At 36.8% G+C, this 15,980-nt stretch overlaps 1 protein-coding gene across 1 annotated transcript in view; it reads left to right on the top strand.

Annotated features, from left to right (window-relative positions):
• The window catches only part of SCG2 (secretogranin II), a 104,652-nt gene extending 92,102 nt beyond the window's left edge, over window positions 1-12,550 (top strand). The window contains exons 2-3 of the mRNA XM_082464649.1: window positions 6,875-7,082; window positions 10,264-12,550. Coding sequence (XP_082320775.1) covers window positions 10,278-12,128 — 1,851 coding nt within the window. The 5' untranslated portion in view covers window positions 6,875-7,082; window positions 10,264-10,277 and the 3' untranslated portion in view covers window positions 12,129-12,550. The remainder of the gene's footprint in view (window positions 1-6,874; window positions 7,083-10,263) is intronic.
• Window positions 12,551-15,980: the final 3,430 nt, after the last annotated feature.

Here is a 15,980-nt window from a genome sequence, read left to right as displayed (position 1 = left end):
CCATAAGGATAACAGCTGATTTCTCAGCAGAGACTCTACAAGCCAGAAGAGAGTGGCATTATATACTTAAAGTGATGAAAGGGAAGAACCTACAACCAACATTACTCTACCTGGCAGGGATCTCATTCAGATTCAATGGAGAAATCAAAAGCTTTACAGACAAGCAAAAGCTAAGAGAATTCAGCACCACCAAACCAGCTCTATAACAAATGCTAAAGGAACTTCTCTAAGTGGGAAACACAAGACAAGAAAAGGACCTACAAAAACAAGCCCAAAACAATTCAGAAAATGGTCACGGGATCATACATATCGATAATTACCTTAAACGTGAATGGATTAAATGCTCCAACCAAAAGTCGCAGGCTTGCTGAATGGGTACAAAAACAAGATCCATCTATATGCTGTCTACAAGAGACCCACTTCAGACCTCGGGACACATACAGACTGAAAGTGAGGGGATGGAAAAAGATATTCCATGCAAATGGAAATCAAAAGAAAGCTGGAGTAGCAATACTCATATCAGATAAAATAGACTTTAAAATAAAGAATGTTACAAGAGACAAGGAAGGGCACTACATAATGATCAAGGGATCAATCCAAGAAAAAGATATAGCAATTATATATGCACCCAACATAGGAGCACCTCAATACATAAGGCAACTGCAAACAGCTATAAAAGAGGAAATCGACAGTAACACAATAACAGTGGGGGATTTTAACACCTCAGTTACACCAATGGACAGATCATCCAAAATGAAAATAATTTAGGAAACAGAAGCTTTAAATGACACAATAGACCAGACAGATTTAATTGATATTTATAGGACATTCCATCCAAAAACAGCAGATTACACTTTCTTCTCAAGTGCGCACGGAACATTCTCCAGGATAGGTCATATCTTGGGTCACAAATCAAGCCTCAGTAAATTTAAGAAAATTGAAATCCTATCAAGCATCTTTTCTGACCACAACGTTATGAGATTAGAAATGAATTACATGGAAAAAAACGTAAACAACACAAACACATGGAGGTTAAACGATACGTTGCTAAATAACCAAGAGATCACGGAAGAAATCAAAGAGGAAATCAAAAAATACCTAGAGACAATTGACAATGAAAACAAGATGACCCAAAACCTATGCGATGCAGCAAAAGCAGTTCTAAGAGGGAAGTTTATAGCTATACAAGCTTACCTCAAGAAACAAGAAAAATCTCAAATAAACCATCTAACCTTACACCTAAAGCAACTAGAGAAAGAAGAAGAAACAAAACCCAAAGTTAGCAGAAGGAAAGAAATCATAAAGATCAGATCAGAAATAAATGAAAAACAAATGAAGGAAACAATAGCAAAGATCAATAAAACTAAAAGTTGGTTCTTTGAGAAGATAAACAAAATTGATAAGCCATTAGCCAGACTCATCAAGAAAAAGAGGGAGAGGACTCAAATCAATAAAATCAGAAATGAAAAAGGAGAAGTTACAACAGACACCGCAGAAATACAAAACATCTTAAGAGACTACTATAAGCAACTTTATGCCAATAAAATGGACAACCTGCAAGAAATGGACAAATTCTTAGAAAGGTATAACCTTCCAAGACTGAACCAAGAAGAAACAGAAAATATGAACAGACCAATCACAAGTAATGAAATTGAAACTGTGATTAAAAATCTTCCAACAAACAAAAGTCCACGACCAGATGGCTTCACAGGTGAATTCTATCAAACATTTAGAGAAGAGCTAACACCCATCCTTCTCAAACTCTTCCAAAAAATTGCAGAGGAAGGAACACTCCCAAACTCATTCTATGAGGCCACCATCACCCTGATACCAAAACCAGACAAAGACACTACAAAAAAAGAAAATTACAGACCAATATCACTGATGAATATAGATGGAAAAATCCTCAACAAAATACTAGCAAACAGAATCCACTAAAAGCTGGTTCTTTGAGAAGATAAACAAAATTGATAAACCATTAGCCAGACTCATCAAGAAAAAGAGGGAGAGGACTCAAATCAGTAAAATTAGAAATGAAAAAGAAGAAGTTACCACAGACACTGCAGAAATACAAAGCATCCTAAGAGACTACTACAAGCAACTCTATGCAAATAAAATGGACAACCTGGAAGAAATGGGCAAATTCTTAGAAAGGTGTAACCTTCCAAGACTGAACCAAGAAGAAATAGAAAATATGAAGAGAACAATCACAAGTAATGAGATTGAAACTGTGATTAAAAATCTTCCCACAAACAAAAGTCCAGGACCAGATGGCTTCACAGGTGAATTCTATCAAACATTTAGAGAAGAGCTAGCACCCATCCTTCTCAAACTCGTCCAAAAAATTGTGGAGGAAGGAACACTCCCAAACTCATTCTATGAGGCCACCATCACCCTGATACCAAAACGAGACAAAGATACTACAAAAAAAAAAAGAATATTACAGACCAATATCACTGATGAATATAGATGCAAAAATCCTCAACAAAATACTAGCAAACAGAATCCAACAACACATTAAAAGGATCATACACAATGATCAAGTGGGATTTATCCCAGGGATGCAAGGATTCTTCAAAATACTGAAATCAATCAATGTGATACACCATATTAATTAATTGAAGAATGAAAACCATGTGATCATCTCAACAGATGCAGAAAAAACTTTTGAAAAAATTCACATCCATTTATCATAAAAACTCTCCAGAGAGTGGGCATAGAGGGAACCAACCTCAACATTATAAAGGCCATATATGACAAACCCACAGCAAACATCATTCTCAATGGTGAAAAACTGAAAGTATTTCCTCTAAGATCAGGAACCAGACAAGGATGTTCACTCTCACCACTATTTTTCTACATAGTTTTGGAAGTCCTAGCCACGGCAATCAGAGAAGAAAAAGAAATAAAAGGAATACAAATTGGAAAAGAAGAAGTAAAACTGTCACTGTTGGCAGATGACATGATACTCTACATAGATAATCCTAAAGATGCCACCAGAAAGCTACTAGAGCTAATCAATGAATCTGGTAAAGTTGCAGGTTACAAAATTAATGCACAGAAATCTCTTGCATTCATAAATACTAATGATGAATAATATGAAAGAGAAATTAAGGAAACACTCCCATTTATCATTGCAACAAAAAGAATAAAATACCTAGGAATAAACCTACCTAGGGAGACAAAAGACTTGTATGCAGAAAACTGTAAGACACAGATGAAAGAAATTAAAGATGATACCAACAGATGGAGAGATATACCATGTTCTTGGATTGGAAGAATCAATTTTGTGAAAATGACTATAATCCCCAAAGCAATCTTCAGATTCAAAGCAATCCCTATCAAACTACCAATGGCATTTTTCACAGAACTAGAATAAAAAATTTCACAATTTGTATGGAAACACAATAACCTCGGATAGCCAAAGAAATCTTGAGAAATAAAAATGGAGATGAGGAATCAGGCTCCCTGACTTCAGACTATACTACAAAGCTACAGTAATCAAGACAATATGGTACTGGCACAAAAACAGAAATATAGATCAATGGAACAATATAGAAAGCCCAGAGAGAAACCCATGCACCTATGGTCAACTAATCTATGACAAAGGAGGCAAGGATATACAGTGGAGAAAAGACAGTCTCTTCAATAAGTGGTGCTGGGAAAACTGGACAGCTACATGTAAAAGAATGAAATTAGAACACTCCCTAAAACCATACACAAAAATAAACGCAAAATGGATTCGAGACCTAAAGGTAAGACTGGACACTATAAAACTCTTAGACGAAAACATAGGAAGAACACTCTTTGATATAAATCACAGCAAGATCTTTTTGATCCACCTCCTAGAGTAATAGAAATAAGAACAAAAATAAACAAATGGGACCTAATGAAACTTAAAAGCTTTTGCACAGCAAAGGAAATCATAAATAAGATGAAAAGACAGCCCTCAGAATGGGAGAAAATATTTGCAAATGAATCAATGGATAAAGGATTAATCTCCAAAATATATAAAGAGCTCATGCAGCTCAATATTAAAAAAAAAACAAAACCCAATCCAAAAATGGGCAGAAGACCTAAATAGACATTTCTCCAAAGAAGACATACAGATGGCCAAGAAGCACATGAAAAGCTGCTCAAAATCACTAATTATTAGAGAAATGCAAATCAAAACTACAATGAGGTATCACCTCACACCAGTTAGAATGGGCATCATCGGAAAATCTACAAACAACAAATGCTGGAGAGGTTGTGGAGAAAAGGGAATCCTCTTGTACTGTTGGTGGCAATGTAAATTGATACAGCCACTATGGAGAACAGTATGGAAGTTCCTTAAAAAGCTAAAAATAGAATTACCATATGATCTAACAATCCCACTACTTGGCATATACCCAGATAAAACCATAATTCAAAAAGACACATGCACTCAGTGTTCATTGTAGCACTATTTACAATAGCCAGGTCATGGAAGCAACCTAAATGCACATCAACAGACGAATGGATAAGGAAGAAGTGGTACATATATACAATGGAATATTACTCAGCCATAAAAAGGAACGAAACTGGGTCATTTGTAGAGACGTGGATGGATCTAGAGGCCATCATACAGAGTGAAGTAAGTCAGAAAGAGAAAACAAATATCGTATATTAATGCATATATGTTGAACCTAGAAAAATGGTGCAGATGAACCGGTTTGCAGGGCAGAAATTGAGACACAGATGTAGAGAACAAACGTATGGACACCAAAGGGAGAAAGCCGGGTGGTGGGGGTGTGATGAACTGGGCGATTGGGATTGACATGTATACACTGATGTGTATAAAATGGAGGACTAATAAGAACCTGCTGTATAAAAAAATAAATAAAATATAATTCAAAAATTCAAAAAAACCCTACTCTCTTAGCAATTTTCAAATATACAATATTGTTAATTATGGTCATTATGCTGTGCATTACATCCCAGAACCTATTCCTCTTGTAAAAAAAAAAAAAAAAAAAAAAAAGAGTGACTTCCTTGAGTGTTGTTGAGACCTCTGCTGAACCAACTCAACCCTCTAAGAGTAACCTTGTGGAATTTTCTGAGGCTGTGTTGATACTGGTTAGTTCAACTGGCCACACAGAACTACTGGAAAGCAAATCAGATGAAACTCAGAGTGGCTTATCTTTGTCAAGATTTAAAAAAATGTTATCATGTGTGTAAAGCTAACAAAGATGTCTGCAAATGAGCTGATTTCATTGAGGTGGTGCTTGAGAAATGAGATTTGTTAACACAGGTCTCTTCAACCTAGCGCTTAACCTTGCTCTAAAATCCCATTATGAGGCATAAATAGATTAGACAAATTGGCCACAGGACTCCAGTCTAAGCCTGTATGAGTTCCATGTGAATCCACAAATGATAGTCTACCACTCATGAGGAATCAAATAGCTTTACCAGGAGATCAAAGAGAGAGAATAAAGGGCTACTTTTCCCAAGATTATTTTTTTTCCTAAGGTTTTAAACTATCTCTGTTTCCTTGAGGAGTTCAATAGTATTGTGGTTTACCTAGCGTCGTTAGAAATCATTAAGTAAAACCTGGTAATGAGAAATCTCAGCTCAGTCTTCTTTTCCCAGGACCCTCACCGAATTTCTAGATTGAACCATGCTCCCTGCTGTCTGTTCTGGCTGACATCTTTCTTAGTACTTTCCAATTTATATCAAATCAAAATAACCTGTTTGTCGTTCATCCCCACCAGGCCAAAGGATCCTCAAAAGAAAAAAAGAGCATATATATATGTATATATATACATACAAATATATATGTCATCATCTTTGTATCTGACACTTAGTAGGCATTACAACTTACTGAATGGATAAATCAGTGGTTGATTATTCATTTAACAGAGACAAAAGGGGTCTCTTATACAGCAAGATTCTTTTGTATACTTAAAGTATATTTCAAAATATACTGTTTTTAGGAGAATCATATCTTTAATGAAATGAAGTTAAAAATTTAGACTTATATAAATTATTAAAATATATAATCAGGTTACCTGGTAAAGCACAGGAATGATTATGAACTACAAGTCTGAGAGGTTGGAGTTGGAAGTATTATATTATTCCCTAAACTGGTCACATTTATGGAAGGTATTCAATTCATCTGATTCAACTGGAGAAGGAAAATATTCACAGTATAACTTCCTTTTAGTTACAAATGAGTTACAATTACATATGTGTCACACTTTCCTCAAACAGTGAATATGTTTTTTTTTCTTATTGGAAGTATTTTCAACTGCTGAACTTCCCTTTTTGAGATCAAATGTTGTAAAAGATGCCAACAGATTCATATAAAATTATCAATTACGAGACCTGAGACCTTAGAAATACCCACTTCAAAATTATATTGAAGCTCTAAAGCAAAATTCCAACTCATTAGAGCCTTAAAGGTAACTCACATAAAAAAGAGAAACCTTTTTTATTCAAATAAATATGGTTTTAAAAACAATGCTGCTTGTGGTTATGATATAAAATATGATTTCATATTCATAATGTGTCTTCTGTTCCTCTTGGAGCATACTGAGGAATGGTAATGTAATTTCTTTGTGACCACTGAAGGAAAAAAAAAAAGTCCTTGTCTGTAAAACTTTCTTATAAAGACGATTACAACAGCAACAGCAATAGGAAACCCTATCACAAGCTATTAGAACACAGACGAGATTATATTGCAATTAGCCATGTCTATCTGATGGATTTTTCTTTCTAAGGGAAATTGTGCAAAGCATTTTATTTCAAGCCTCAAAGATTTTGATAAAAGAAAAAAAAGGAAACTGCAGTTTTTGCCACAAAAAGACAGGTGGCGTAAGCATGCAACTTTTTTTTTTTTTTATTTTTTTTAAAGATATATAAAGTGCTTATTTTCTCTCTGAAGAAGCTCGCCTCTGCTCGGGTTTGTGGCTGAGCCGGTGACGTCAGTGTGGCAGTGCGGAGTCAGGCGCGGCGGCTCCCTATAAGCTCAGGAGCTGTCCGGGTGCTGAAACGGTCCGAGCAGCTCACGCAGCGGACCAGGAGGAACGTGCTGTGGACGTTCTCTGCCACATAAAAAAGAGGTAAGACTGCTTTTCCCTTTGATTTACTTGAAAGTTCTAAATTGCGTGTTCTCTCCTTAATTCCTAGCTAAGAAGAAAAAGACCATTTGGCAAGCTTGTATCTATAGAATAGCTGAACAGTAACCTGCTGCTCATCGGCAAATGTAAGGACACTATATACGTGTACATATATATGATTGCATCTGTGATTTATACCACTTGCTGTTAGGTATTTACTAACCATAGTGCTATTTAGATAATCATATATAAGAAGCATGAAAAAGTTTAGGATATTTGTGTCAATACATATTATTAATGTAAAGTTAACCAAGCCTGATATTTTGTTTCTTTCCTTAATTTATTGTTTCTTCCCCTAAGAACCAGATACAAGGCCAAGGATATAATTTATATGCTTAATATTCTTAACAGTAGGTTTCCAATGATTCAAAGGCTGTTAAACACGTTAGTGATAGAAGCAACCAATTTTAGAATTAGGTTTTTTTCCCCTTTGACCTTGCAAGAGCTCAAAGTTAACTAACTATATACAATTATTTTCTCAATTGGTATACTCTGAAAAGGCTTACATTATTATTTCCTAATTTTAATCCTAGGGAGGTAAGATTAGAATGAGCTTCCTTGTTTATTCACGGTGAAATATTATCTTGGGTTATAGGTTGGATATGACCATGGATTACAGAGAGATCATAATTTGGAATGCATGAGGAAAACATTCATAACTGTACAAACTATTATTATTATGCTTTGGTTGAAAGAGATTGTACAATATTTTGCTAAATATTTTGAATGGGACAAGTGTTTCTTTTTTCTGTATCCTAACTAGTTGAATTGCTCAAATTTGATATATCCAGCTGCATTTGTTAATGCTCTAGTCTAATTTCAATAGAAAAGACATTTTAACTTACAAGCCTTTAGTTCAAACTCTATATAGAATATTAGAGCTGTTGAAACCACCTTCACTACTTAGATGAGCTGCTACCTGGGAAAGAAATCCCTTGAGTCTTACTCAAAGGCAATAACTGTGTCATCCAAACTGAATCTGAATATATGACCAAACAGTAGCTCTTGTTAGGCTGTGGTTTAAATAACTGCATTGGATATTTTGCCCCAACTCCACAGCGAAGCCCACCTACAAGATAATGATTTTAAAGACCAGCACATAACCCATCTGTTAAAAATACTTCAGGATAATGGTCTCAAAGAAAATAAGTTTACTAAGATTCTTAAAACTACTAGTCTAAATACCAATGTTGAAAATTGATTTCCAAATCTAAATTAATCCTGAAATAGTATAAAGAAAATGCATAATGTACTTTTACTTAAACCTAAGAATTTATGAATATAATTTCCTTTAGTAAACATTGATTCATAGCAAATATTTTAGAAATTTCCTCTGACATGCCTTTAAAGATTTTCCTTTCAGTAAATTAAGTAGTCAAGTTAATGGGGATCTTTTAAAAAAATGTATATTTTACTAACTAATTTTAATAATCATTTTAATAAATAAATCTGTGCTAAAAAAATTTCTGTAAGTACAACTTTTTTTTAGGTTCTAAAAACTGAGAACATTACTTAAATACCAATATAATCTAGTGAACAATGATATTTTCTACAATTGATGTCTAAGCTAATAGATAATTGTACCTACATAACTTAGCTTATATATCACAAAACCATAATTCAGGTAAGATATCATGAACAAACTTATAAAATTCCTTTACATTTACTTTATTTGTAACAAAAATTGCAAGTATTAAATTAGGTTTAAATGTTATCAATGCCAAATGTAAAACATGTAAAAACTAATCCTTTTGCTAATTCATACATGAGACTATCAGGCCTTGGAGAAAAAAAAAATGAATGAAAAATTTTAAGTAGGAAGAATTCAACACATTGTCTGTATTTATCTAAATTGGGAGTTACATAGTGGTTATTTTAAGATTTTCTAACAGTATGAGTCATTTAAGATTTCATAGGTCCACACCCAAATAGACACAGACATAAGTCAAGCTGAATCTGAACACTCACAAGTTCAGAAATAGACTGGTTAAGAAAGCTTATGTTCTTTCTGTAGCATCTGTTATTATTTACTATACACTCTTGAGGGCTGAGGAAAAATATAACCATGATTGCATTTTACAAGACAGTCACAATAAAATTATTAGAAGAAATATGGAGCACAGATATTTTAAAACAGTTTATATTTTAGTACATTTACACTGAAATAAACTTCACTGGATATCATGGATTTATTATTTTTTGTAACTCTAGCTATTGTGCTTGTGTATCCTGACGGTACCCTGTGTGTTATTACATGTCAATCAAGATGAGTAATTTTAAAATGCCAGACTTCTAAATTAAATATTTTGGAATTCAATGGGTAAAGAAATACTGCTTTGGGGATATTTAAAGAAAAACTTCATTAGGTTTACTTATAGCTGGGACTTGAGAAGACCCATATTCTGGAGGTCATTAAGGTATAGATCTTCCAAAATTAATAGTATGATTTAGTGGCAGAGTGAGAACAAGTTATTTCTGAAAATGTATGTGAATGGGACTCATCCACAAGATAATTCAGTATGATTAACATTAACATGGTATATCACTTCATCATATATAGTAATGTCACTGCTGCTGTGTTTCTACAACAAATTAGGTGGACAATTCAGGAACTAAATCACATGGTTTTCGATAAGGAGATAACTCTGTGTGTGTGTGTGTGTGTGTGTGTGTGTGTGTGTGTGTGTACATGCCTGTTTTAAATTAAGCCAGCTAATTTTTTTGCCAGTGATTTCAGAAGGAATGCTGTACAAGATAACTAAAACTCATCTTGGAAAGTCTTTATTTAACAGAAACAATGCATACTACAAAACAAACAACATGTTTTATAAATTAAAAAATAAAATTTGAGAAACTTCCTATCAGTGTTTTTGCTATTATTTTGACCAAGAGAATGCCATACAAATTTGATGCAACTGGGTAACAATTTCGCTAAAGATTCCTGTGGTTAGCTTGTGAGGATTGTGTAGGAAATATTTATAGATTTTAAAAAGAGTCATCCTAAATTAATGTGGAATAATCTCTACTACGGTTTCTTTTCCCCCTCAATGGTCAATAACCTCTTTTGCTATAGCGTCTATTAGTCTGTTTCATTTGTGTTAACTCATGTTTTCTGTGCTTTAAGGAAATCTTTCAAACATGGCAGAAGCTAAGACTCACTGGCTTGGAGCAGCCCTCTCTCTCATCCCTTTAATTTTCCTCCTCTCTGAGGCCGAAGCAGCTTCATTTCAGAGAAACCAGCTGCTTCAGAAGGAGCCAGATATCAAATTGGAAAACGTCCAAAGGTTTCCCAGTCCTGAAATGATCAGGGCTTTGGAGTACATAGAAAAGCTCCGACAACAAGCTCACAAAGAAGAAAGCAGCCTAGACTACAATCCCTACCAAGGTGTCTCTGTTCCCCTTCAGCAAAAAGAAAATGGTGACTTGCCAGAAAGTTCAAGGGATACCCTGAGTGAAGATGAATGGATGAAGATAATACTTGAAGCTTTGAGACAGGCTGAAAATGAGCCCCAGTCTGCACCAAAAGACAACAAGCCCTATACCTTGAATTCAGAAAAGACCTTCCCAATGGACATGCCTGATGATTATGAGACTCAACAGTGGCAGGAGAGAAAGCTCAAGCACATGAGATTCCCTCCTATATATGAAGAGAATTCCAGGGACAACCCCTTTAAACGCACAAATGAAATAGTAGAGGAACAATATACTCCTCAAAGCCTTGCTACGTTGGAATCTGTCTTCCAAGAGCTGGGGAAACTGACAGGACCAAACAACCAGAAGCGTGAGAGGGTTGATGAGGAGCAAAAACTTTACACAGATGATGAAGATGATATCTACAAGGCTAATAACATTGCCTATGAAGACGTGGTTGGGGGAGAAGATTGGAACCCAGTAGAGGAAAAAATAGAGAGTCAAACCCAGGAAGAGGTAAGAGACAGCAAAGAGAATATAGAAAAAAATGAACAAATCAATGATGAAATGAAGCGTTCAGGGCAGCTGGGCCTCCAGGATGAAGATTTCCAGAAAGAGAGTAAAGACCAACTCTCAGATGATGTCTCCAAAGTAATTGCCTATCTGAAAAGGTTAGTGAATGCTGCGGGAAGTGGGAGGTCACAGAATGGGCAAAATGGGGAAAGAGCAACCAGGCTTTTTGAGAAACCACTTGATTCTCAATCTATTTATCAGCTGATTGAAATCTCAAGGAATTTACAAATACCCCCTGAAGACTTAATTGACATGCTCAAAACTGGAGAGAAGCCAAATGTATCAGTGGAACCAGAGCAGGAGCTTGAAATTCCCTTTGACCCTGAAGACATCTCAGAGGTTGACTTAGACCATCCAGATCTGTTCCAAAATAAGATGCTCTCCAAGAATGGCTACCCCAAAACACCTGGTCGTGCTGTGGCAGAGGCTCTACCAGATGGGCTGAGTGTTGAGGACATTTTAAATCTTTTAGGGATGGAAAATGCAGCAAATCAAAAGCTTCCATATTTTCCCAATCAGTATAACAGAGAGAAAGTTCTGTCAAGATTCCCCTATGGTCCTGGAAGGTCTAAAACAAACCAACTTCCCAAAGCTGTCTGGATGCCAGATGTTGATAACAGACAAATGGCATATGAAAACCTGAATGACAAGGATCAAGAATTAGGAGAGTACTTGGCCAAGATGCTAGTTAAATACCCTGAGATCATGAATTCAAACCAAGTGAAGCGAGTTCCCAGTCAAGGCTCATCTGAAGATGATCTACAGGAAGAGAACCAAATCGAGCAGGCCCTCAAAGAACGTTTGAATCAACACAGCTCTCAGGAGACTGACAAACTGGCCTCGGTAAGCAAAAGGCTCCCTGTGGGGTCCCCGAAGAGTGACGATACCCCCAACAGACAGTACGTGGATGAAGATCTATTAATGAAAGTGCTGGAATACCTCAACCAAGAAAAGGCAGAAAAGGGAAGGGAGCATATTGCTAAGAGAGCAATGGAAAATATGTAAGCAGCTTTCATTAATTGCCCTACTTTCACCCCTCCCACCCCAAGCAAACACCAACATTTCTCTTTAGTGTGTTGACTTCTATCTTGTTAACACTGTTATACCTTTAAATGATGTACAGGCAGATGATTCCATTTCACTGGGGTGTCTACTTCACTAACTCTGAGCTGTTCTCTTGTGTGTGGATATATGTAAATGTTATGACTTCTGAATAAAAATATTAATCATATCCCTTATTCAAGAAAGATATCTATGATAGTGTTTAATAGTGTATCTAATGACTGTGGCATTGTTGATGCTCACATATGACAAAGAGTGTCCTATAATTCTCTTGAAAGTTTTTAATACTTATTGAATTATTTTGTTACTGTCTGTAGTGTTTTGTGGAGTATTGGAGCAAAAAAAAATAAAGCATTATAAATATATAGTTTTATTTAAAAGGCCTTTTCTATTGTGTGTTTTGTTGTTGTTTAATAAATGTTATTTCTGGACAACTGTGGGTTATTCATTCTGGAAAACCAGAGACGGTGACTATGGAGCAAGCAGTATGGAGCTAAAAGAGAAAATCATCACCTTCCACAGTCTATCCAGGTAAGAAATAAGGAATTTAAACATACGACCATACTACACATTTGTAGCATGCAACATCCTCTAGCATCCCACTACCTAATGCTTGCCTATAGTTTTTCTCATATTTATGATTATGGAATAAGACTTTTGGTATCATATTTATACCTTTTACCCTTGATTTATATAAATGCAAACATTTAAGTCTTCCATAACCAGCACTGAAAAAGAAGAGATGTGTATAGGACAGTCAGAAACAATTACAGACTTGGAAGCAATCTACCTATTCTCAGGTCACCCTGGTCCCCAGAACACAAGGCTGCTACTCTTTTATATGGTTTGAGAGGGGCCAAAGGATCCCCAAACTGACTGTCAGGTAAGGGAATGGCTTAGGTACAGTGGGAATACCTCAGCTGCCCTCTCTCTTGTCCACGTGTTAGAGAGAATCCTGAGTGGGCTAAGCAGTACATAATTGTTATGATGTGCGTCACTTCAGGGGTAGATGCTATCAGCATCCCGATATATCAACAGGGAATCAACAACAACAGCAGCGAGAAAATATATAGAGCAACAAAGCAACAGTGGTCATAAAAAACCAAGGAAATAAATCACAGTTACTATTTACTGAATATTTATTTTGCCCCAGGCACAATACTAAACACTTTATCTCATTAAATCTGTACTGTATCACTGTCAAGCGCCACTTATTATCACCCTTTTACATCATAAAAAGCAAAACTCAGAAAGTTTAAATAACTTCCCCCAAGTCACCCAGTATTATAAATTGCCAAAGCCTGTGTTCTTAACCACTTCACTACACTGCCTCTCTGGGGAGGGCCGTTTCAGCTGAGGGATGGGGCATTGGATGTGGGGTGGTGGGAGGCTTATGTAGTCTCAGTATGGGTCATTTCCAAGGGAGGGCACTTGTGTGTGTGTGTGTGTGTGTGTGTGTGTGCGTGTGTCAGCGGTGGAGAGGAGAGACAATCCTGGAATGATTAAAAGGCAATGAGAAGGCCCTGCACACCTTGGGGAAAACACTGAATGTAGGTTTTCCTACTTTGTAATTTTGCCCAGACTCTTTTTTGTCCAATTATATACTTTCATGGAATTCTGGAATCTATAATCTAAGACCTTAGAGGGAAATTGTCTCTACAGTGTTTCTAATAAGTGGTTTTTACTCTAATACCTCATGGGGCAGTACTATGAATTCAAGATTATGGAGAGATCTAGGATATTTGTGCAGCTTAAAGTCTAAGTACATATTTATAAGCCATGCTTTGCAGATGTTCACATACACCACCTGCCCATTACATTTTCTCTTCGATTTTCTGTTTCATGCAGCCAGCCGCTCCTAGTACCCTAAATCAGCCACGTGACTCTCTCCATGCTTGCCCTAAGCAGAATGAGACCTTGGCACACGTCCACCCAACAGAAACTTGCCTTCACTGTGATGTGTGAATGTTCTACCGGGAGGTTAGAAAATGAGAGCAAGTTAATTGACACAGCACAGCTGATGAGGCCCCAGGCTGGGATTTACACACACATCAGTGGGCTGGCAAACCCTGCACTCATTCTGCTACACGGTGCTGCTTTTTCTCAAAGTCTCAGTTACACTTGAAATGCCCTGATTCTCTGACAGTGACATTTTTGGCATCAGGATTGGCAGTTGGGGAAATATATTAATTTGGGGTATATATTCTTTACCTGACTTCTCTCAGACACTAGTCAGCAAGCATCTTTGCCTTTTTGCAGCATCACCATGTACCCAGATATTGAGTCATCAGATTTATTTACTTCTGATCTAAAGGTATTTTTTCATAAGTGTTTTAGTACATTGCTTACTAGCATAAGAAATTAAGCTCTAAGTATCATTCAAGGATGTGGATGACAAACTAGTTGGGATTAAGGCAGCACTGCCCTTTTCCCTGGCCAGAAGCCTCCTTCAGCAGAAGTCAGGAAGTAGTTTGAGCCCGCCTCACAAACGCCCCCTGCAGGCCACCACTGGAAGTGTGCACTACGACTGTAGCCCTTTGTAGGAGTCCATGCCTTGACAGGAGTCAGATGGCCTAGCACTCTGTATGCTTTCGGCAAGACCACCACCTACCAACCCTTCCCTCCCCTCAACACTCCCAGCCTCTTGACCCTACCCATTTTGGGGACAGTTAGGACTAAGCTGATGGTGCCCTTTATAACAAGACTTCCAAGTCATCCCTCATTTCTCATACTCACCCTTCCAAACTTTGTATATCACTTCTTTGGACCCCAATTCCTACTCTGTCCCATATCCTATATCTTTTTTCATTTGTCTTTGATACTCAAGGTCAGTCATCAGAAAAATCCCCTGCATCCTCAAACTCTTCTGTGAGTGTTCTTTTTAACCTTCTTTCTCTGAGGAAAACCTACCTCTCCTCTGAAGTTCCTGTTTCCCCTGAAACTCTCTTTCTCCTCTTTGCTGCCTACAGTACATATCTCTTCCATAAAAACATCTGACTTTGAATCTCATACCATCACTTACTACCCACCCTTTACCCCCCACTGTTGCGGACATCTGCTGCCCCAGGTCACTTACCCTCACTCATTAAATATAGTTCCTGCTCACTGTCACTTTTTCTAGCACTGATTCTGTGTTCATACTTGTTGTTTTCAATATTCATAAAGATGATCTTTCCAATATATTCCAGGCTCCATCCTCCAGCAGCTATTCACTTGCATAGTTATGCCCTTGCTCTTTTCCTTACTAATAACTGCAACCTATCCTAAATCTGAATTCTAAACATTTCACTCTAACAACCACTTTCTATATTTCCATGGTACTGCCTCTAGTACCTTAATTCCAGTAATCCCCAACATCCACCAAAAATGTAACCTATGGATCCTACCGTCTTTCCACTCTCTCTTATCCCCTTTATTCTTCACTACCCACATTGTCAAGTTTAAATTTCATGGTTCATCATTATGGTCTTTCCTTTGTAAACATTAACTCCCTTCTGTCTCTTGTGTTTCATTGTAACTTCTTTGCTAAACAAGAATTCTAGTAAAGTCCAATTCTCCACCCACTCTTACCTTCTCTCTTACAACTGCATGATCTGGCTCTGAGTTTCCCAGTACTCTCTGCATTACTCTCTTTTCTGCCTGCACTGGCTTTCTCACTGTTCCTTGAATATGCCTCAAGAGTTTTGCATTTGCTGTTTCCTCCTTCAGAAGTGCTATTTCCCCAAATATCTACATGGTTTTCTCTCTTACTTCCTTCAAGTTTTCTGTACAAATATTGACTTCTTGATGCCACTC

This window comes from Balaenoptera physalus, assembly GCF_965194825.1.
Source record: "Balaenoptera physalus genome assembly, chromosome: 6".
In the NCBI taxonomy this organism is placed as follows: domain Eukaryota; kingdom Metazoa; phylum Chordata; class Mammalia; order Artiodactyla; family Balaenopteridae; genus Balaenoptera; species Balaenoptera physalus.
This window is presented reverse-complemented; position numbering and strand designations above follow the sequence as displayed.